Here is a 17,275-nt window from a genome sequence, read left to right as displayed (position 1 = left end):
TAGGTGGTGACAAAGCACCGAGCTGATCTCCCTGAGCTATGCGGCTGCTTCCCACTAGCTATCTATTTTATATTTGGTAGTGTATATATGTCCATGCCTCTCCCCCACTTCGTCCCAGCTTACCCTTCCCCCTCCCCGTGTCCTCAGGTCCGTTCTCTATGTCTGCATCTTTATTCCTGTCCTGCCCCTAGGTTCATCAGAACCATTTTTTTTTCTTTTAGATTCCATATGTATGTGTTAGCATATGGTATTTGTTTTTCTGTTTCTGACTTACTTCACTCTGTATGACAGACTCTAGGTCCATACACCTCATTACAAATAGCTCAATTTCGTTTCTTTTTATGGCTGAGTAATATTCCATTGTAAATATGTGCCACATCTTCTTTATCCATTCATCTGTCAATGGACACTTAGGTTGTTTCCATCTCCTGGCTATTGTAAATAGTGCTGCAATGAACAATGTGGTACATGACTCTTTTTGAATTCTGGTTTTCTCAGGGTATACGCCCAGTAGTGGGATTGCTGGGTCATATGGTAGTTCTATTTTTAGTGCTTTAAGGAACCTCCATACTGTTCTCCATAGTGGCTGTATCAATTTATATTCCCACCAACAGTGCAAGAGGGTTCCCTCTTCTCCACACCCTCTCCGGCATTTGTTCTTTGTATATTTTCTTCATTAATTTGGTTTTACCTTTTAAAGCTCTAATCATAACTACAATTTAGAATTGTATTTCTACACAAGGATCTCCCACCTCTTACTATAATGAGAGTACATATGAACTTCAGAACCAAACTGAGTATAAATCCTGGATCCACTGTTATTTCTTCACTGTGGAGCCTTCGGCAAAACACTGGACCTCTCTGTATTTTCTCATCTATAATATGAAGCTAGTACCTACTTCATAGGGCCGTAGTGAGAATTTATTACGTAACTACATGGAGTCCAGTGTCTGAAACACAGCATGAATTAAAGACTTCTGTAAGCATGGATACATCTAGGAACATTAGTATTCAATGAAACTCCTACCGTGATTTGTGCTTTTGCAGAATCACTGTCTTTATTCTTTGTGTGCATTAATGGCCTTATTTTTTTCTACTTTTTTAGTAACATTCACTTTATCTTATAACCCTCTACTAATATAAGATGAGATAATCCTTTAACATGCAGAATTTTTGCACGTGTTTATTCGTAAGTTTTCATCATCATGAAAATTTGGAACCAAATGAATATTATGTTGCAGGCTGTCTTAGGAAATAATTAGTCACTGATTAGGCTTTTTTTAAATCTACAGAAATACTTACATTCTCGTATAATATATATACAGATTTGAGCAAAAGAAACACACGAATGATTAACTAAAATGACAAAATCATAGGCAGGTGAAAAAAGGGGAATGTTTTCACTCCTTCTAACTAGACATTCTGTAGCCTGTCACATTCAGTGAACGAGTGTATAATAAGATTATTGGTAATAACCGTGCTTTGTTCTCAGTCACATCTCTGCCTTCGTCTCTACACTTGTAGATATCAGGCATATGCTTTTTTCTACACCCGTAAGCTCCACATAATGTGGTGGTTGCATTTTGTTTCTTATTAGTGTGAGTTTTCCTCTAATACCAGTCCTGCCCCTGCTCACCTGGCCCTCGGTGTTCTAGTCAGGTGTGTTGTGACTCACACCATATCCTGCAAGATTCATGAAGCTGCCAGGATGCCCTGGCATTTGGGGAGTCAGGGGGAAGTGTAGGAAGTGATGGGTTAGGTGTGTGTGAAATATGTGTGGGAAATAGGGGGTAAGAAGCTCACCATAGAGTTTGAGTGTTTTTGCTACAATGGCTTTATGGTTTATCATATGGTGTAAATCCCTTTTTATTATTTGGTAATGCTACTATTCTGTAACAAACTCTTTCAGCAGCAGTTAGGTTTTAAAAGTGCATATTTAATGAAAAAGTTTATATTTCTCAAGAAAGCTGTTGATGAACAGATAACTTGAGTAAAATGTTTATTACCATTTATCATCCACTGTGAGGGCCATGATGATAGCACTAATCCAATGAAACAAATCTGTTCATAGAAGCATCTAGCATTTACTTCAAAACTTAGTCATTATTTTAAGGAGACTGAGCCACAATTAAGTATTTATCACATGCAGCTGAAAGAACTGCATTTAAATGTCACTCTGTGAAGCATGACTTTTCATTTAGATCAAGTGACCACTCTTCTAAATTAATTTTGCTCATTTTCAATTCCAAATTTCCTTATGTACATAAATAAAATGAAGCTATAGCTATTACTATGTTGGCTCCATTAGCAGAAGACCTCTGCAGAAAGGTAAATGTTGCCATCTTTGTATCCGTGTTATCAGATGCTTCAAAAAGATCAGCTAAGTCAATTCCAGTAGTGGTTTAGCTTTCTTTTCCCCCCAATTCTTGGAAATTTAGGAAGTTTTTTCTGTCAGAGATGAGACATCTTTCCTTATTTTGAATGCTGCTGTAAATTCAGCTCAGCACTGCATGTGTGTCTGTTTATGCATTATTTGGTGGACCACAGCATCATGGTGAAAATTAATGTTCTTATTAAATAAAGTAACCTGTGAAGCAGAAATGTACTTGGAATTTGACATGGTACCTACATAATTCATAATTACCTCCAAACAAGCTGTGATGTTCTGAATTGAAATAGAAACTTAAGTTATCAAAATAACAGACTTTAAAAAAAAAATTTTAATTTACGCAGAGTAACTGAACTGCAGGCTGTGATAAAGATGGTTGAATGCAAAAAAAGTAATTCAGCATGACCGTACACGCTTTATTTGCTTGCCCATCATTAGGTAGGTTTAAAAATGTTTAAGCCTTTCAAGAATATAAAATGGGAAAAAGACAGTCTCTTCAGCAAGTGGTGTTGGGAAAGTTCGACAGCTGCATGTAAATCAATAAAGTTAAAACACATCCTCAGAGCATGCACAAAAATAAACTCAAAATGGCTTAAAGACTTAAACATAAGACACGACACTATAAAATTCCTAGAAGACAGCATAGGCAAAGCATTCCCTGACATAAATTGTACCAATGTTTTCTTAGGTCAGTCTCCCAAGGCAATAGAAATAAAAACAATAACAAATGGAACCTAATCAAACTTACACGTTTTTGAACAGCAAAGGAAACCATAAAAAAAAAAAAAAGACAAAAAGACAACCTACGGAATGGGAGAAGATATTTGCAGATGATGCATCTGACAAGGGCTAAATCTCCAAAATATACAAACAGCTCATACAACTCAACAACAAAAAAACAACCCAATCAAAAAAGTGGGCAGAAGACCTTAATAGACATTTCTCCAGAGAAGACATACAGATGGCCAGTAGGCACATGAAAAGGTGCCCAACGTCACTAATTATTACAGAAATGCAAATCAAAACTACAATGAGGTACCACGCCACACTGGTCAGAGTGGCCATCATTAAAAAGTCTGCAGGGCTTCTCTGGTGGCGCAGTGGTTGAGAGTCCGTGTGCCGATGCAGGGGACACAGGTTCGTGCCCCGGTCCGGAAAGATCCCACATGCCACGGAGCAGCTGAGCCCGTGAGCCATGGCCGCTGAGCCTGCGCGTCTGGAGCCTGTGCTCCGCAACGGGAGAGGCCACAACAGTGAGAGGACCACGTACTGCAAAAAAAAAAAAAAAAAAGTCTGCAAACAGCAAGTGCTGGAGAAGATGTGGAGAAAAGGGAACCCTCCTACACTGTTGGTGGGAATGTAAGTTGATGCAGCAACCATGGATAACAGTATGGAGGGTCCTCAGAAAACTAAAAATAGAATTACCATGTGATCCAGCAATCCCACTCCTGGACATATACTTGGACAAAAGAATAATTCAAAGAGATACATGCACCCCTGTGTTCATAGCACTATTCATAATAGCCAAAACATGAAGACAACCTAAATGTCCAACGACAGATGAACGGCTAAAGACGTGGTACATGTATATACAATGGAATATTACTCAGCCGTAAGAAAAGAATGAAATAATGCCATCTGCATCAACATGGATGCAACTAGAGATTACCATACTAAGTAAAGTAAGTCAGAAAGAGAAAGACAGGGACTTCCCTGGTGGGGCACTGGTTAAGAATCCGCCCGCCAGTGCAGGGGACAAGGGTTCAAGCCCTGGTCCAGGAAGATCCCACATGCCATGGAGCAACTAAGCCTGTGCACCACAACTACTGAGCCTGCGCTCTAGAGCCCCCAGGCCACAACTACTGAAGCCCGCGCACCTAGAGCCTGTGCTCCGCAACAAGAGAAGCCACCACAATGAGAAGCCCACGCACCACAACGAAGAGTAGCCCTCACTTGCTGCAATTAGAGAAAGCCCACGCTCAGCAACAAAGACCTAATGCAGCCAAAAGTAAAATAAATTTATTTTTTTAAAAAAGACAAATACCATATGATATCACTTATATGTGGAATCTAAAATGTGGCACAAATGAACCTATCTACAAAACAGACTCACAGACATAGAGATCAGACTTGTGGTTGCCAAGGGGGAGGGGGGAGGGGGGAGGGAGTGGGATGGACTGGGAGTTTGGGGTTGGTAGATGCAAACTATTACATTTAGAATGGATAAACAACAAGGTCCTACTGTATAGCACGAGGAACTATATCCAATCTCCTGGGATAAACCATAATGGAAAAGAACATAAAAAAGAATGTATATATGTGTATAACTGAGTTACTTTGCTGTACAGTGAGATTGGCACAATATTGTAAGTCAACTATACTTAAATGTTTTAAAAAATGTTGAAGCCTTTGAAGAATTACTTTGTAAATCAGCCAGGGTATCTTATAATTGTGCTATAAACTTTTTAAAATAAACAAGTTGCCTAATTGCAGTTGCATTTTTTTCAAAATTCATTGGAAATCTGTAATCAAAGAACTCAACAAATGGAGTGCCAAAAACCTTAAGTTTCTGAAAGTTTTGATGAATCGCAGTTATTAAAAACAAAACTGGCAACTGGACATTAAAATCTATCCCTACAATCACCAAGGAAGAAATGAACAAATTAAAACAGTGAGAGCTCAATTATGCACAGTATTTATTCTGAAATTTGTAAATACACCTTGGGTATATTATAGGAAGAATCTTCTAATGGCTTCCTTATTTTAATTGGATAAATGTATATTCTAGAATGGAATGGAATGAAATTGAGAAGGCTTGGATTTTATAGCCTCTAAATTTGGCATAACAATTAAAAGAATGATAGAGACAACTTAATTGCGTTTTGTGTTGTGAAAATATTTGTCAAAGGCACTCTGAATGGAGAGACTGTGAACCAGAGGGCTGAGATATTTACACTTTCCCTATGAAAAAAAATAGAATTGAGAGTCTCCTCCATATAGCAGAATTTACTCTGAGCTCTACCGTACTATCAACCGTAAAAATGAAACTTTGAAGAATGTTGCAAGCAACTGTACGAAAAATTTTAGAAGTCCATATTTAAAAAAAAAAAAACCGGGCTTCCCTGGTGGCGCAGTGGTTGGGAGTCCGCCTGCCAATGCAGGGGACGCGGGTTCGTGCCCCGGTCCGGGAGGATCCCACGTGCCGCGGAGCGGCTGAGCACGTGAGCCATGGCTGCTGAGCCTGCGCGTCCGGAGCCTGTGCTCCGCAACGGGAGAGGCCACAACAGTGAGAGGCCCGCGTACCGCAAAAACAAAACAAACAAACAAACAAAAATACTACCTTCTTCTGAAAAATGCCAGTGATGACATGGTATTAGAGCTGATGCATCCAAGAAACTGCTCAGCATGTGAGTACAGACCATAAATAAGTATTTCACTTATTTTTAATGTTAAATAATATTTTAAGTTTTTATTTAAAAAAAAAACTTCAGGGCTTTCCTGGTGGCGCAGTGGTTGAGAGTCCACCTGCCGAGGCAGGGGAAACAGGTTCGTACCCCGGTCCGGGAAGATCCCACATGCCGCGGAGCGGCTAGGCCTGTGAGCCGTGGCCACTGAGCCTGCGCATCCGGAGCCTGTGCTCCGCAACGGGAGCGGCCACAACAGTGAGAGGCCCACGTACTGCAAAAAAAAAACTTCACTAACACAACATTGTAAATCAACTACAATAAAATATTATTTTAAAAAAACTTCACTATGCCAGATATGTTATTTTTTAGGTTCACCATAATAATAAACCAATTTGTTAGACAACAAATATCTCAAAAAGTATATAATTTTATTTCTAACCTCTTTGTTCTCAAAAATGTTTCTGTTTGCTATAATGGAAGAGAATCTGGAAGAGAATACATATATATATTCTTTTATATATATATTTATACATATATAAAAACTGAATCACTGTGCTGTATACCTGAATCATTCAATCAACTACACTTCAATAAATAAATAAAGATTTCTGTTTGGACTATAAATTAAATGGTGACCAGATCCAGATGCCAAACTACATTTTGCATATTCAAGACTCATTATGGATTAAGAAGACAGATTGAAACTTCAGCTTCATTGAAGTATTTGTATTCTCTTGTATTTAATGAAATCAGAAAAAGAATAGTATAAATAAAAGGGAAAAATTTCACCAGCAGCAACCAAATAAGGAAAGCGCATAATCTAATGCAATAAACTTCAAAATCTGGCCGTGATGGAAAGAAACAAAATGGTAGAGCAATAGCCAGTGGAATAGTGGCTACCTACAAGGTTACTGAGGCAAAGTGGGACCCAGAAATATCGCGCCCAACCAAGATGTCATTTTAGTATAGAGATATTTTCAAATATAAAAAGGTTCAGGCAACATTTCACTAATAAGCACTTTTGAGGGGGGAAAAAAATTAATAAAATCCAGATATTTAAGAGATGAACCAACTGAGGAGTAGAGAAAGCCAAGGTAAAATGGTCATGAGGATTGGATCAAATATACAACTAATTTTGAACACCTGAGAATTACAGGACAGAATGCCATTGTTATAAACCTGGACGATGGAAAGAATAACAAACAGAAGTACAATTAAAGAAAATAGAAAAAGGGCGTGCCCAATTTTATAAAAGTGCTCAATTTACCTTGTCTCTTGTCTAAGTAGACACAAAGAAAGATATCTTAAAGGCTCTTAAAACCTTTTGGAATAAAACATCTTAGGGCCATAATCCTGGTTTTAAGCAGTTCTTACTCATTTTTCTCCCAGAAGGAGGGAGTAAATAGGACAGTTTTTGTTCAAGACATACCAGTCTTTTAAATTTTTTCTCATGTTCTTGAATCATCCTGCAGAGATGTAAAAAAGAGATGTTTTTTTACTTGTTTTGAGTTCTGTTTCTATTTCAGAATTTTATCTCCTTAATTACAAACTCTTTGTTCACAGGCAGTTTAAACATTTAATAATTTAAAAGATTTTACTGCGTGTTTAATCTTACGGGTCAACTGCTCGTGACTTTCGGAGTTTCTGCATCAGAAACTCTGGAGGCGGGGCCCACAGTCTGTGTTCCACCAAAGCCCTTCAGTCGATTCTGATATGCACTAAATAGGTTTGGCTGGGGGCCCCGAGAGTTTGCATTTGTAGTTCCCAGGTGATACTGATGCTGCTTCTCTAGGGACACACTTTGAGACCCACTGCTAAAGGGAAGGTGAGTTGGAAAGAGGCCCATCTGGAAGTAGTTGCCCCCCCAGGCCTTTGAGGCGCGGTGACAAGGACTTGCGAAGTTCTGCAGAGCTTCCCTGAAGGATTCTGACCCACTGGTCTCCACCTGGCTGTCATCTCCTTATACACCTCAGAGAGGACATTGTAAGTAATGACAATAGCTGACAGTTACTGAGTGCTCTTTACATGCCAGGCACTGTTTTACGTACTTTCCGTGAGTTCCTCGCTTGTTAACTTCTGAGATGGGTAGTCTTATCCCATTTTACAGATGAGAAAACTGAAGCAATAATTTCCCAAAGTCGCATAGCTAGTAAGTGGCAGAGCCAAATGCAAGCTGTCTGACGCCAGAGGCTACACAACAAAAGCCACATCAACGGAAGTTCAGATTATTTTATGTTCTATTGGAAGATAACACCACTCAGTTCTAGAACTTTGTAAAAAGTTACTCTCTTCTATCTCGAAGTTTATTCCTTCAGCTTCTAAAATGATTTAAAGCAGTTCGGCAAATTATATGGTACAGAGTAGAAAAGTTGCAAATAAAAATAGACACCAACCAGAAGGGGAAAAAATGTTACCAAATCTGAAGATGGGCAACTCATGTATGTGCGTGTTTAAGTAGACAAAAGACTTGGGCTCAATCTCAGGAGTAAGTTACTGCCTGGTTCCTCGTGTAGAAACGTTTGATAACCATGTCTGTACATTGTCTTCAGTAGTTTCACAAAAAGTATAGTTAACAGTGTTCAAATGGATGTGTCCCATATCAGTAACCTAAAACCAAAGGCATGAAGTCAAAACGTGACATGGAGAAAAGATTTCCTGCCTAGTCCGAACAGAATATTATCCCGTGACTTGTTTTCTAACAGCCTGCTCTTCTACTAATCTCAGGTAAGGTCAGAACTAGGAAAGATAAGCAAGTGTTCATTAGACTCTCCCAGATAACAGGATTTTTTATTTTGTTTTTAAATCTCCCGCCAACAAAAATTTGTATTGTATTCAGATAGTAAAGACTATTTAAATTCTATTGCGCTTCTATAGAATTAGATGCTTTCCAAAATAAAAATGGTTATCTAACTTAGTTTAGATGGTGGTGGAAGTAAAATAATTGGAAAGTGAAAAGTTTACTCAGAAAATGTGGAAGTTAAGATTGGGTGTAGGTAAGATTACCTTATGGTAATCTGATTTCTGAGAATAAGATGTAAAGTTGAGAAGGAAATTTAGATTTGATAATCAAACACTGTATTTTGTTTTAGAGATGATATTCATTTTGTTGATTATTGATTGTTTGGCCTTTTCTCTAGTCTTAGGACTTAAGTAGATGTTCTTAACCCTTTGGGTCTCCTTTAAAACCACAATGAAAGCTATGGGCCACCTCTCTTAAAAACAAATAGATCATGCAAAATTTTATATATGATCATGAAAAGAAAAATGAAAGTTATAGGACGTAATTTTGTAAAAGGTCTTTCTAGACATCCTAATATATTTCTTCTTGGATCTAGTAATTATCTATTCATGTAATATGTTTAAAGAGTTGAATTTTCTGGTTAATTTAAAATTCTGCTTATGTCATATTTTATTATACCAATATAAAAAAAACACTTTTCAAAGAACGGAATACAACAACTATGCCATATATCTTTGGTGATTATGAAAGCCTTTCAGGATCTTGTAATTCCTTAGAAACAGTATTAGCAACCCTAAATTTTATTTAATATGCAAAAATAATCCAGTGTACTTCAGTTTTCTCATACTTAGGTTGCAGATGTTTGAACTTACTGTCATCAGATTCTCTCATTTTTGTGTTTCAGAATTACCACTGCCTTCAGAAAGTGTCGATACTATTATTTCCGATATTCCATTTGGGAAAAAGTTTAAGTTAGGAAAAGACATCAAACACATTATACAAGAAATGGAAAGGTGAGCTGTTGAATTTATTTCCACAATTTTTGAGCTATTGGGCATTTAACCAGAATGTATCGTAGCTCTTAAGATTTGATTGCATTTTAGTAATTTCCCAATTTTTATAGCTTAATTTTCTAAGTTTTCAAATCAGAAGTTTATAATTGAAATAGTTATTCTATATCATCATACTATAAGTTTATTCAGGAAAAGATATTAATTTTTCATTACTGCCTGAAATTTGAATATGTAAAACAATGACATATTTCAGTTTCTGAGCTAGTTAATTTACGTATTTACTTCTAATTCTCCCCAAAACCCTACCTCCTTTGTGTTAATCCCCCACACTTTACTGGAGAGAACCTGGGACCCAGAAAGATGATCTTTCTCAAGATCACAGAGCTACTAAGGAGCAGAACAGAATTTACATACAGAACATTCAGTCACATAGAATGGACACTTTCATTGTTGATTGTTAAATGAAAATGCAAAGGTGCTATTCATGTAGTGATTCTCAGGTCAACCTCAGGGAAAGTATTTCTTAGAGAGGTTCAAACAGTGAGGCCTGAATATGTATTTTCCTGATCATTTCAGTTGATAAAAGGGAGAACCTTTCACAGAGGAAAGAAAGGACATGGATAAGGAGTCAGTTCATATTAAATTGTCTCCACTGAGCATTTGATGGTGCAGGATAACATACACGGTCACGAGCCTGTATGTAACCCTGTTACGCAGTTACCTAACTCATGACAGCACCTGGGATCTCAGCACCTGTGATTCAGACATTTCCTGAGCTCCTATATCCCCTTATATGTGCCTGACAGCACATTCCCCTCGAGATTTTGTAACTCTGACTTCATTTTAACATCATTTCAGGAGCTTCTGAAAAATACTGATGCCCATCCTCCACTCCTCCCCACCGAGGCTAACTTAACTGGTCCAGGGTAGAATCTGGGCGTTGGTATTTCTTAATGGCCCCCCAGGTGATTCTGTTGTGCCACCAGGGTTAATAAGCACAGCCTTTGCTGGCGAGGTAACTCACCAGGTATACTATGAAGCCAGCTCGTTGTGAGATACTACTCTGGGAGCATGTTACACTTAATATGGAAATTTACAGTTAACCTGAACTTTGCACCAGAGATGGTGGCTTAGCCTACCTGACGATCTAGTGCTGTGTATTTTAAACATTTCTACAAGTCAGTGGAGGGCAGTGTTTGGAGTAGACAGTCTTTTCAGCTTTAGTAAAATTAGACCAGCCTCACCTTCTCTACACCAGTTTTGGTTTTTGTTCTAGGTAACTGAAAATGAGGCAGTGATAGATATGACTGCCCTCACATTGTTTCAGGAAATTTAAATCTTTACCTGAGAGTCAGGAAGACATTCAAGATTTCCCACATAATTCAGGTGCCTCCATAGAGTCAGTTCAAAGTTTATGTATTTGTACATAAGGAACTTTCCCGGCTCCTGTGACCAAGCTTCCTTGCCACCTGCCCTCAGCCTTTATCGTTTGGCCTTTGACTTTTCTGGCTTGAGGTTTTATACAGGCCGTGTAGTGTAATGTAGTGGTGAAGATCACGGGCTTTGAAGCCGGAATACCTGGGCTGTAATCTTGGCCCTATTACTCAATAGATCTCCTGTCACAGGCACGTTGCTTAACCACCCTGCGCCTAATCTTTAAATAATAATACCTACTTCGTAGTATTGTCCTGAGGAGTCAGTGGATTTAAAGCTCTTAGAACAGTGCTAGGCACCTAGAAGGGCTGTTAGCTCTTTTTTAGTGTAAACCACTTCCAGTGCTTTGGGAAAGTAGATGGGGATGTATATAATATATATAAGTACACATACCATTTTTTCCCAGTGGTTTACCAATAGTTTAAGACTCTAGATAGAAAATGGAAGGGAATGGAGGGGGAATTGTGTTAGTAAAAATAAGAAAAAATACAAGAGGTCAGTAAACCTGTTTACAATAGGCAATGGAAATAGTTGGCCCTGAATGTCAAACAGCACTGGATTCTTCAGGAAAGAACATGCAATCAGAATTTTAAATTCCCAGACAGATAATTGCGCTGGTCAATTATTTCCTCCTTCAATTTATTTCAGCAATAACAATTTCACGTGTGTAAAGTGCTTCAGAGAAGTATAATATTTGTGCTTTCCTCTCAAATACAGCCATGTAAAACAGATGAGCAAAATTAGAAATTAAATTTGCTAAGCTTCAAGGAAGAAGTCACTACATCCCCAAAAGACTTGAGGTGGATTCATGGAAGAAACCTGATTTCAATGAAATTTAGAAATTTGCAAAGAATAAAAAAGGAGACCGCACCATGTTTTATACATACAGATATTCAACAAGTATTTCTTGAGTAAATAGTGAAGCAAAAAGCGTGTTCAAAAAACAGTGAGTAGGACTTCCCTGGCGGCGCAGCGGTTGAGAATCCCCCTGCCAATGCAGGGGACACAGGTTTAAGCCCTGGTCCGGGAAGATCCCACATGCCACGGAGCAGCTAAGCCTGTGTGCCACAACTACTGAGCCTGCGCTCTAGAGCCCACCACAACTACTGAAGCCCACGCGCCTAGAGCCCATGCTCCCAACAAGAAGCCACCGCAATGAGAAGCCCTCGCACCACAACGAAGAGTAGCCCCCGCTCGCCAGTTAGAGAAAGCCGGCGCGCAGCAACGAAGACCCAACACAGACAATAAACTAATTAATTAATGTTAAAAAAAAAAAAAACCTCATTAAAAAAAAATGAATATACCAGACTGCTTGGAACAGAGATTAGTGGTAGAAGGTTAAGGCCTAATGCCTTCCAAGTTCAAATAATTTGGGTATTTGTATCACCTACCCCTAGTCTTGCAGGTTCACACGCAAAAGAGAAATCTCTTTTGTGTTGTTTGATGCAGAGTTTCCCCCAACTTATTGACCACATAAGTCTTGGGTTTTTTTTTTTAGCAAGAAATAATCTCTCATACTACACTAGCGTTCAGAGGAATACAATTTGGGAAATGTTGCTTTATAATTTCTGAATAGCTTTCTTAGTAAGAAATTATGTGTATATGATCATGGAAAGTTGCCTAGAAGAACATTTATCAAAAATGTTCATCTCTGAGTGGCAGGATTTCAGGTGATTTTTACTTTCTTATTTTCTCCATTATGTGAAAAAATTTATAGTAAATTAATTGGTGAATGTCCTGCTAGACATTATTCCATGGACATACACACAAATAGATAACATGTTTTCAATTCTAGCCATACATAAATAGGATCATCCTTAATTTACTGCACTGTATAACCTTTTTTTTTTTCCACTCAAAAAATATGTCATGAGAGCTTCTCTGGTGGCGCAGTGGTTGAGAGTCCACCTGCTGATGCAGGGGACACGGGTTCGTGTCCCGGTCCGGGAAGATCCCACATGCCACAGAGCAGCTGGGCCCGTGAGTCATGGCCGCTGAGCCTGCGCGTCCGGAGCCTGTGCTCCGCAATGGTAGAGGCCACAACAGTGAGAGGCACGCGTAACGCAAAAAAAAAAAAATATATATATATATATATATATATATATATATATATGTCATGAATCTCCTTTCTGATCAGTTGTTATAATGTACCTGATACACCATTATGTAGCCCGTATACATAATAGGGATGAGCATTTAGGTGACCCCCACTTTTTCATTTTAATAAAGAACAACGCTCTGAACATCTTTGCACCAGTTTTTCAAACTTACTGTAATAACCAAGTTACTTAAAACCACGGTGCCTCAGTTTCTTCATCTGCAAAATGGCTGTGCTAACAGAATATACTTGAATTCTGAGGATTAAATGATATATATAATACAAAGCATTTAGCACAGTGGCTGGCACATAATAAGTACTCAATAAATATTAGCTGTCACTGCCATTATTGTCACTGTTATTATATTACTGCTTCTGCTTCTACTTTTATATCTTAGAATAATTTCCTAGAAGTGGGATTGCTGGGTCAAAGGTTATGTACATTCCATATTTTTCATACATTATTGCTAAACTACTGTCAAAAAAGTTATACCAGTTTTTGTCTTTGGGAGTACTCATTTTCTCCTAAATCTTGCCATCCTAAGTATGGTAGTCTTTTTATTTTTGTTAATGTGGTAGGTAAAAAGTTATATCTCATTTATTATCTTAATGATGTTTTCTCCTGTGTGTTTAGAGATACTTGTATGGTTTTTGTTTCTGTCCCCTGGTACAGCCACATCTGTCCTCATCTCGCCCCCTCCTCTTCCAGTAGCCTGGGTTTTGGTTCCTACCTCCTCAAGGATCGTTCTCTGCCCACTTCTCATTCTTATCTTCAACCTGTTCATCTCCTCATTCTTTCCAGATCCAGCCATCCCTTCCCAGGACACTTTTGTGGCCTTGCATATCCACCCGCTGTACTAGGCACTGGGGCTTTGGCTATGAACAGGACAGAGCCTCTGCCCACGTGGGGCTGGCACTCCAGCGTGGGAAGACAGATCATGAATAAATCAACAGGATAATTTCAGATCATGATTGATACCATGAAGGAAACTAAAAGGGACATTTTTGCCAGAGAGTGACTGAGAGAGAAGCAGTGGCTACCTTGGATAGATGCTCAGGAAAGGCCTCTCCAAGGAGATGGTGTTTGACCTCTGGGACAAGGGAGTGGGTGTCAGTGCCACACAAACAACAGGGCTGGACGTCCTGATGTGAGAAGGGAGGTTGGTGTGTGGAAAGCATAGTGGGCAAAGGGAAGCAAGCAAGTGGGAGTTGAGAGTGTCTTTGAAGTATAATGGAAGAGAGAGAGGTCTCAGGGATTTGCAGTTGTGTCCTGTGTGGAAACTGGGAAGGGGAGGTGGGGAGATGGCGACAGGAATGGGAACCAGGCCTGTCGGGTTGCGCTAGTTCAGGAGAAGCACGAGCGTAGGCTGAAGTGTGATGTCGTTTGGAGGCGGACTAGTCTAGACGGGCTGACTGTTTAGATAAGGGAAAGCTGCTTAAGCTCCTGACGTCTTTGCTGGGCGTGGCGAGGGGTTCCCGTTAAGTCTTGGTCCTCTAGCTGCCGCCCGGTTTCCTTACCTCTGCAGCCAAGCTTCTCCAAAGAGAAGTCTACGCTCGCCGTCCCTGCTTCCTCACCTTCCCGCCCCCCATTGACTCCGACAGACCAGCATTGGCTCCTGCCCTCGACTAAGTCACTAATAACTTCTCATCCCCGCGTCGCTTGTTAGTCCCGTAGCATTTGACGCTGTTGGGACTCTTCATTCCTTTCTTGAAACTCTACTCTTCTGGCTCCCATGACATCACCGTGGTCCAGACTTTCTCCCAGGCTGTTTCATGGGCTCTTCCCCCTTCCTTGAATGTTAAGTCTGTTCCTTGGCCCCTTGTCTCTCCTCTCTCTGTTCTGCCACCGCAGGTGATCTCGTGCCCCATTATGGCTTCATCTGCCGTTTACCGCTGGAAACTGTGAAATCTCCACCTCGAGCGCTGGCCTTTCTCATCACCTGCAGGCTGGACGTCCAGCTGCCTGTCGGCCCCCAAGCTCGGCACAGCACAAACGGAGCTCTTGCCCTGCCCCTCCTCCCGGCCCCCTCTGACCTGCCCTTGAGCTGAAGCACTTCCAGTGCCTCCTGTTCTCCGCTGCTCCCTGTCTTGGCTCCTTTCTCGGCCTCCAGCGCCCCCCTTGCTCTAGTCCCGCCCTGTCCCTCGGCCCGGCCCACGCCTGCGTGTCCTTCACACCCGCTGCAGGTATTCTCCTGGGGAGAATCCCCTGAGGATCTTCCCCACTCTCAGTGCTGGGTGTGGGCCCCACCTGAGGTGCTCCCACAGCACCTCACTCTTTCACTCTTCCCCTGCCTCTCTCCCACTGGTCAGTCCTCTCTCTAGCAACTCAGGGGACAGTATGTCCTTCATCACTTTTCCCACAGAAGTGCCCTACAGACTTTGGTCAGATGATTGAGAAAATGAATCCTTCTCCACAAGCTGACATTTCAAGGTCTTCCCCTCTTTTTCTGATCTTCCCTTTTGCCCTTTCTTTGTTCACGTCCTCACTCCTTCCTGGTGACTTTCTTCTGCCATCAGCCTGCTGCCTTTCCCATGCGCCAGTTCCTCGGGATTCTTTCATTTGCCTTTTCCTTTGTGCAAAATCATTTATTAAACTGTGACTACACATTACTTGGAGGCTTGCCTTTTAAATAGAGTAAAAATAGATAATTAAAGCAGATTTGTACTGGTGATTTCATAATTACTATAATGAATATGCATTATGGAAGATACCACCTAATTATCAAAATCCGCGCATTTAAATAGATAAAATTAAATTTCAGATTAAAAACACCAAGTATTTTAAACAAAGTGGGACTGTGTGTTGTCTACAAAGGGGGAAATACTCCCTCCCACCAATTACCATTTTTTTTTTTGTCACAGAGTGCTTCGTGTTGGCGGGACCATCGTGTTGTTGCTTAGCGAAGATCACCACAGGCGCCTTACAAGTTGTGAAGAGAGCAGCGTCCCTTTGAATTCCAAGGGCAGCCGCACGGATAAACCTGGAAGCACAGAGTGCTTGAATCCTGAAGAAAAAGCTGCCATATCAGAGCCAGCGTCATCTTCATTTGCAGCCAGTAACCAGGAGTGCTTGGACAGAATGCCACCATTCGGCTCTTTGGTGCCAGTGGAATGCTACAGAGTTAGCCTTGGAAAAACAGATGCACTCATATACAAATATAAGAAGTCGCACTCCCCTGGGCAATAGCGGGCTTGCTACTGTGAGCCACGTTCAAGTCCTTGTACGTCAGCTGTACGGAGTAGAAGATGGTTGTCTCTGGAATCTTGACAGTGCCAGAGGCTTCCAAGTAAACAGACTCCCCTAAGACAGGGCGGTGGCTGCTGGACACCTGTTCTTCATAAGAGCTTCTGTTTTACACTCTAAAGAGTGTTTCTGACAAAGAACAACTAATGGATATTTGAACTAATGGACTCTTAAACTTCGCCTTCTGTCGGAATATGAAAAGGTCTGCTCTGCTTGCACTATTTATGAGCAGAAGATTCAACCTCAAAGCAGAAGTTTCAGAGGCTCAGCATAAAGTATATCTCACTCATCACAAGTTTAGTAATATTTTCACTGTCACATTTTTTGAAATGTAGAAACTTTTATGTTTTGATATCAACTTTCTTTTGATATTAAACTTGATTTTTTGCACCTGTCATTTTCTTCTCTGTTGGAATGAAAATAACTTTTATCTGCAGTACATTTTATATGTCCCACATTATGTGAAACATCAGTGGGAATAATAATACGAATTAAGCCAATATCCTCCCACATGATGGAAGATAAACTTCGTATTTTTTGTGAAAGTATTAATAAATTGTCACCTCACTGTCATTTAATTTGAATGCATTCCTTGTGTTCACTACTTAAAGAAACAGGAAATTGATGAAAAATATGATTTCGTTTTTTTCAGTAGCCCAACATAGTGACTTAGCTTTGTGGCTGCCTTGGTACCATCTGAACAACGTGTCCACGCTGGGGAAAACTCTCACCTTGTGAATCCCACCTCTCCAAAACAGAAGCAAAAACCTGTTTTCCAGCTAGGGTGTGGCATGTAACCTAGGCCCAGTGTCAAGGTCCACTGGTCAGTGTGGGGCGAGTGTGGCACAGGCGATACGTGGAATTTTTACCTGGGAGCGTGGGCCCATCACATGTTTATACGGTAAATATTTATTGCAAACCTCCTATCTGCCAAGGCACTGTTCTAGGCC

At 40.2% G+C, this 17,275-nt stretch overlaps 1 protein-coding gene across 3 annotated transcripts in view; it reads left to right on the top strand.

The window, feature by feature from the left end:
* The window catches only part of THUMPD2 (THUMP domain 2 tRNA and snRNA guanosine methyltransferase), a gene marked incomplete at its 5' end in the record, with an annotated part of 45,666 nt that extends 28,768 nt beyond the window's left edge, over nucleotides 1–16,898 (top strand). For all 3 annotated transcript variants that reach the window (XM_082672493.1, XM_082672495.1, XM_082672494.1), the window contains 2 exons: nucleotides 9,441–9,549; nucleotides 15,944–16,898. In XM_082672493.1, coding sequence (XP_082528619.1) covers nucleotides 9,441–9,549; nucleotides 15,944–16,268 — 434 coding nt within the window. In that variant the 3' untranslated portion in view covers nucleotides 16,269–16,898. The remainder of the gene's footprint in view (nucleotides 1–9,440; nucleotides 9,550–15,943) is intronic.
* Between the last annotated feature and the right edge of the window lie 377 nt (nucleotides 16,899–17,275).

Source organism: Grampus griseus (assembly GCF_964374135.1).
Source record: "Grampus griseus genome assembly, chromosome: 15".
Lineage (NCBI taxonomy): Eukaryota > Metazoa > Chordata > Mammalia > Artiodactyla > Delphinidae > Grampus > Grampus griseus.
The sequence above is the reverse complement of the archived record's forward strand: the minus strand, read 5'-3'. Positions and strand labels throughout refer to the sequence as shown.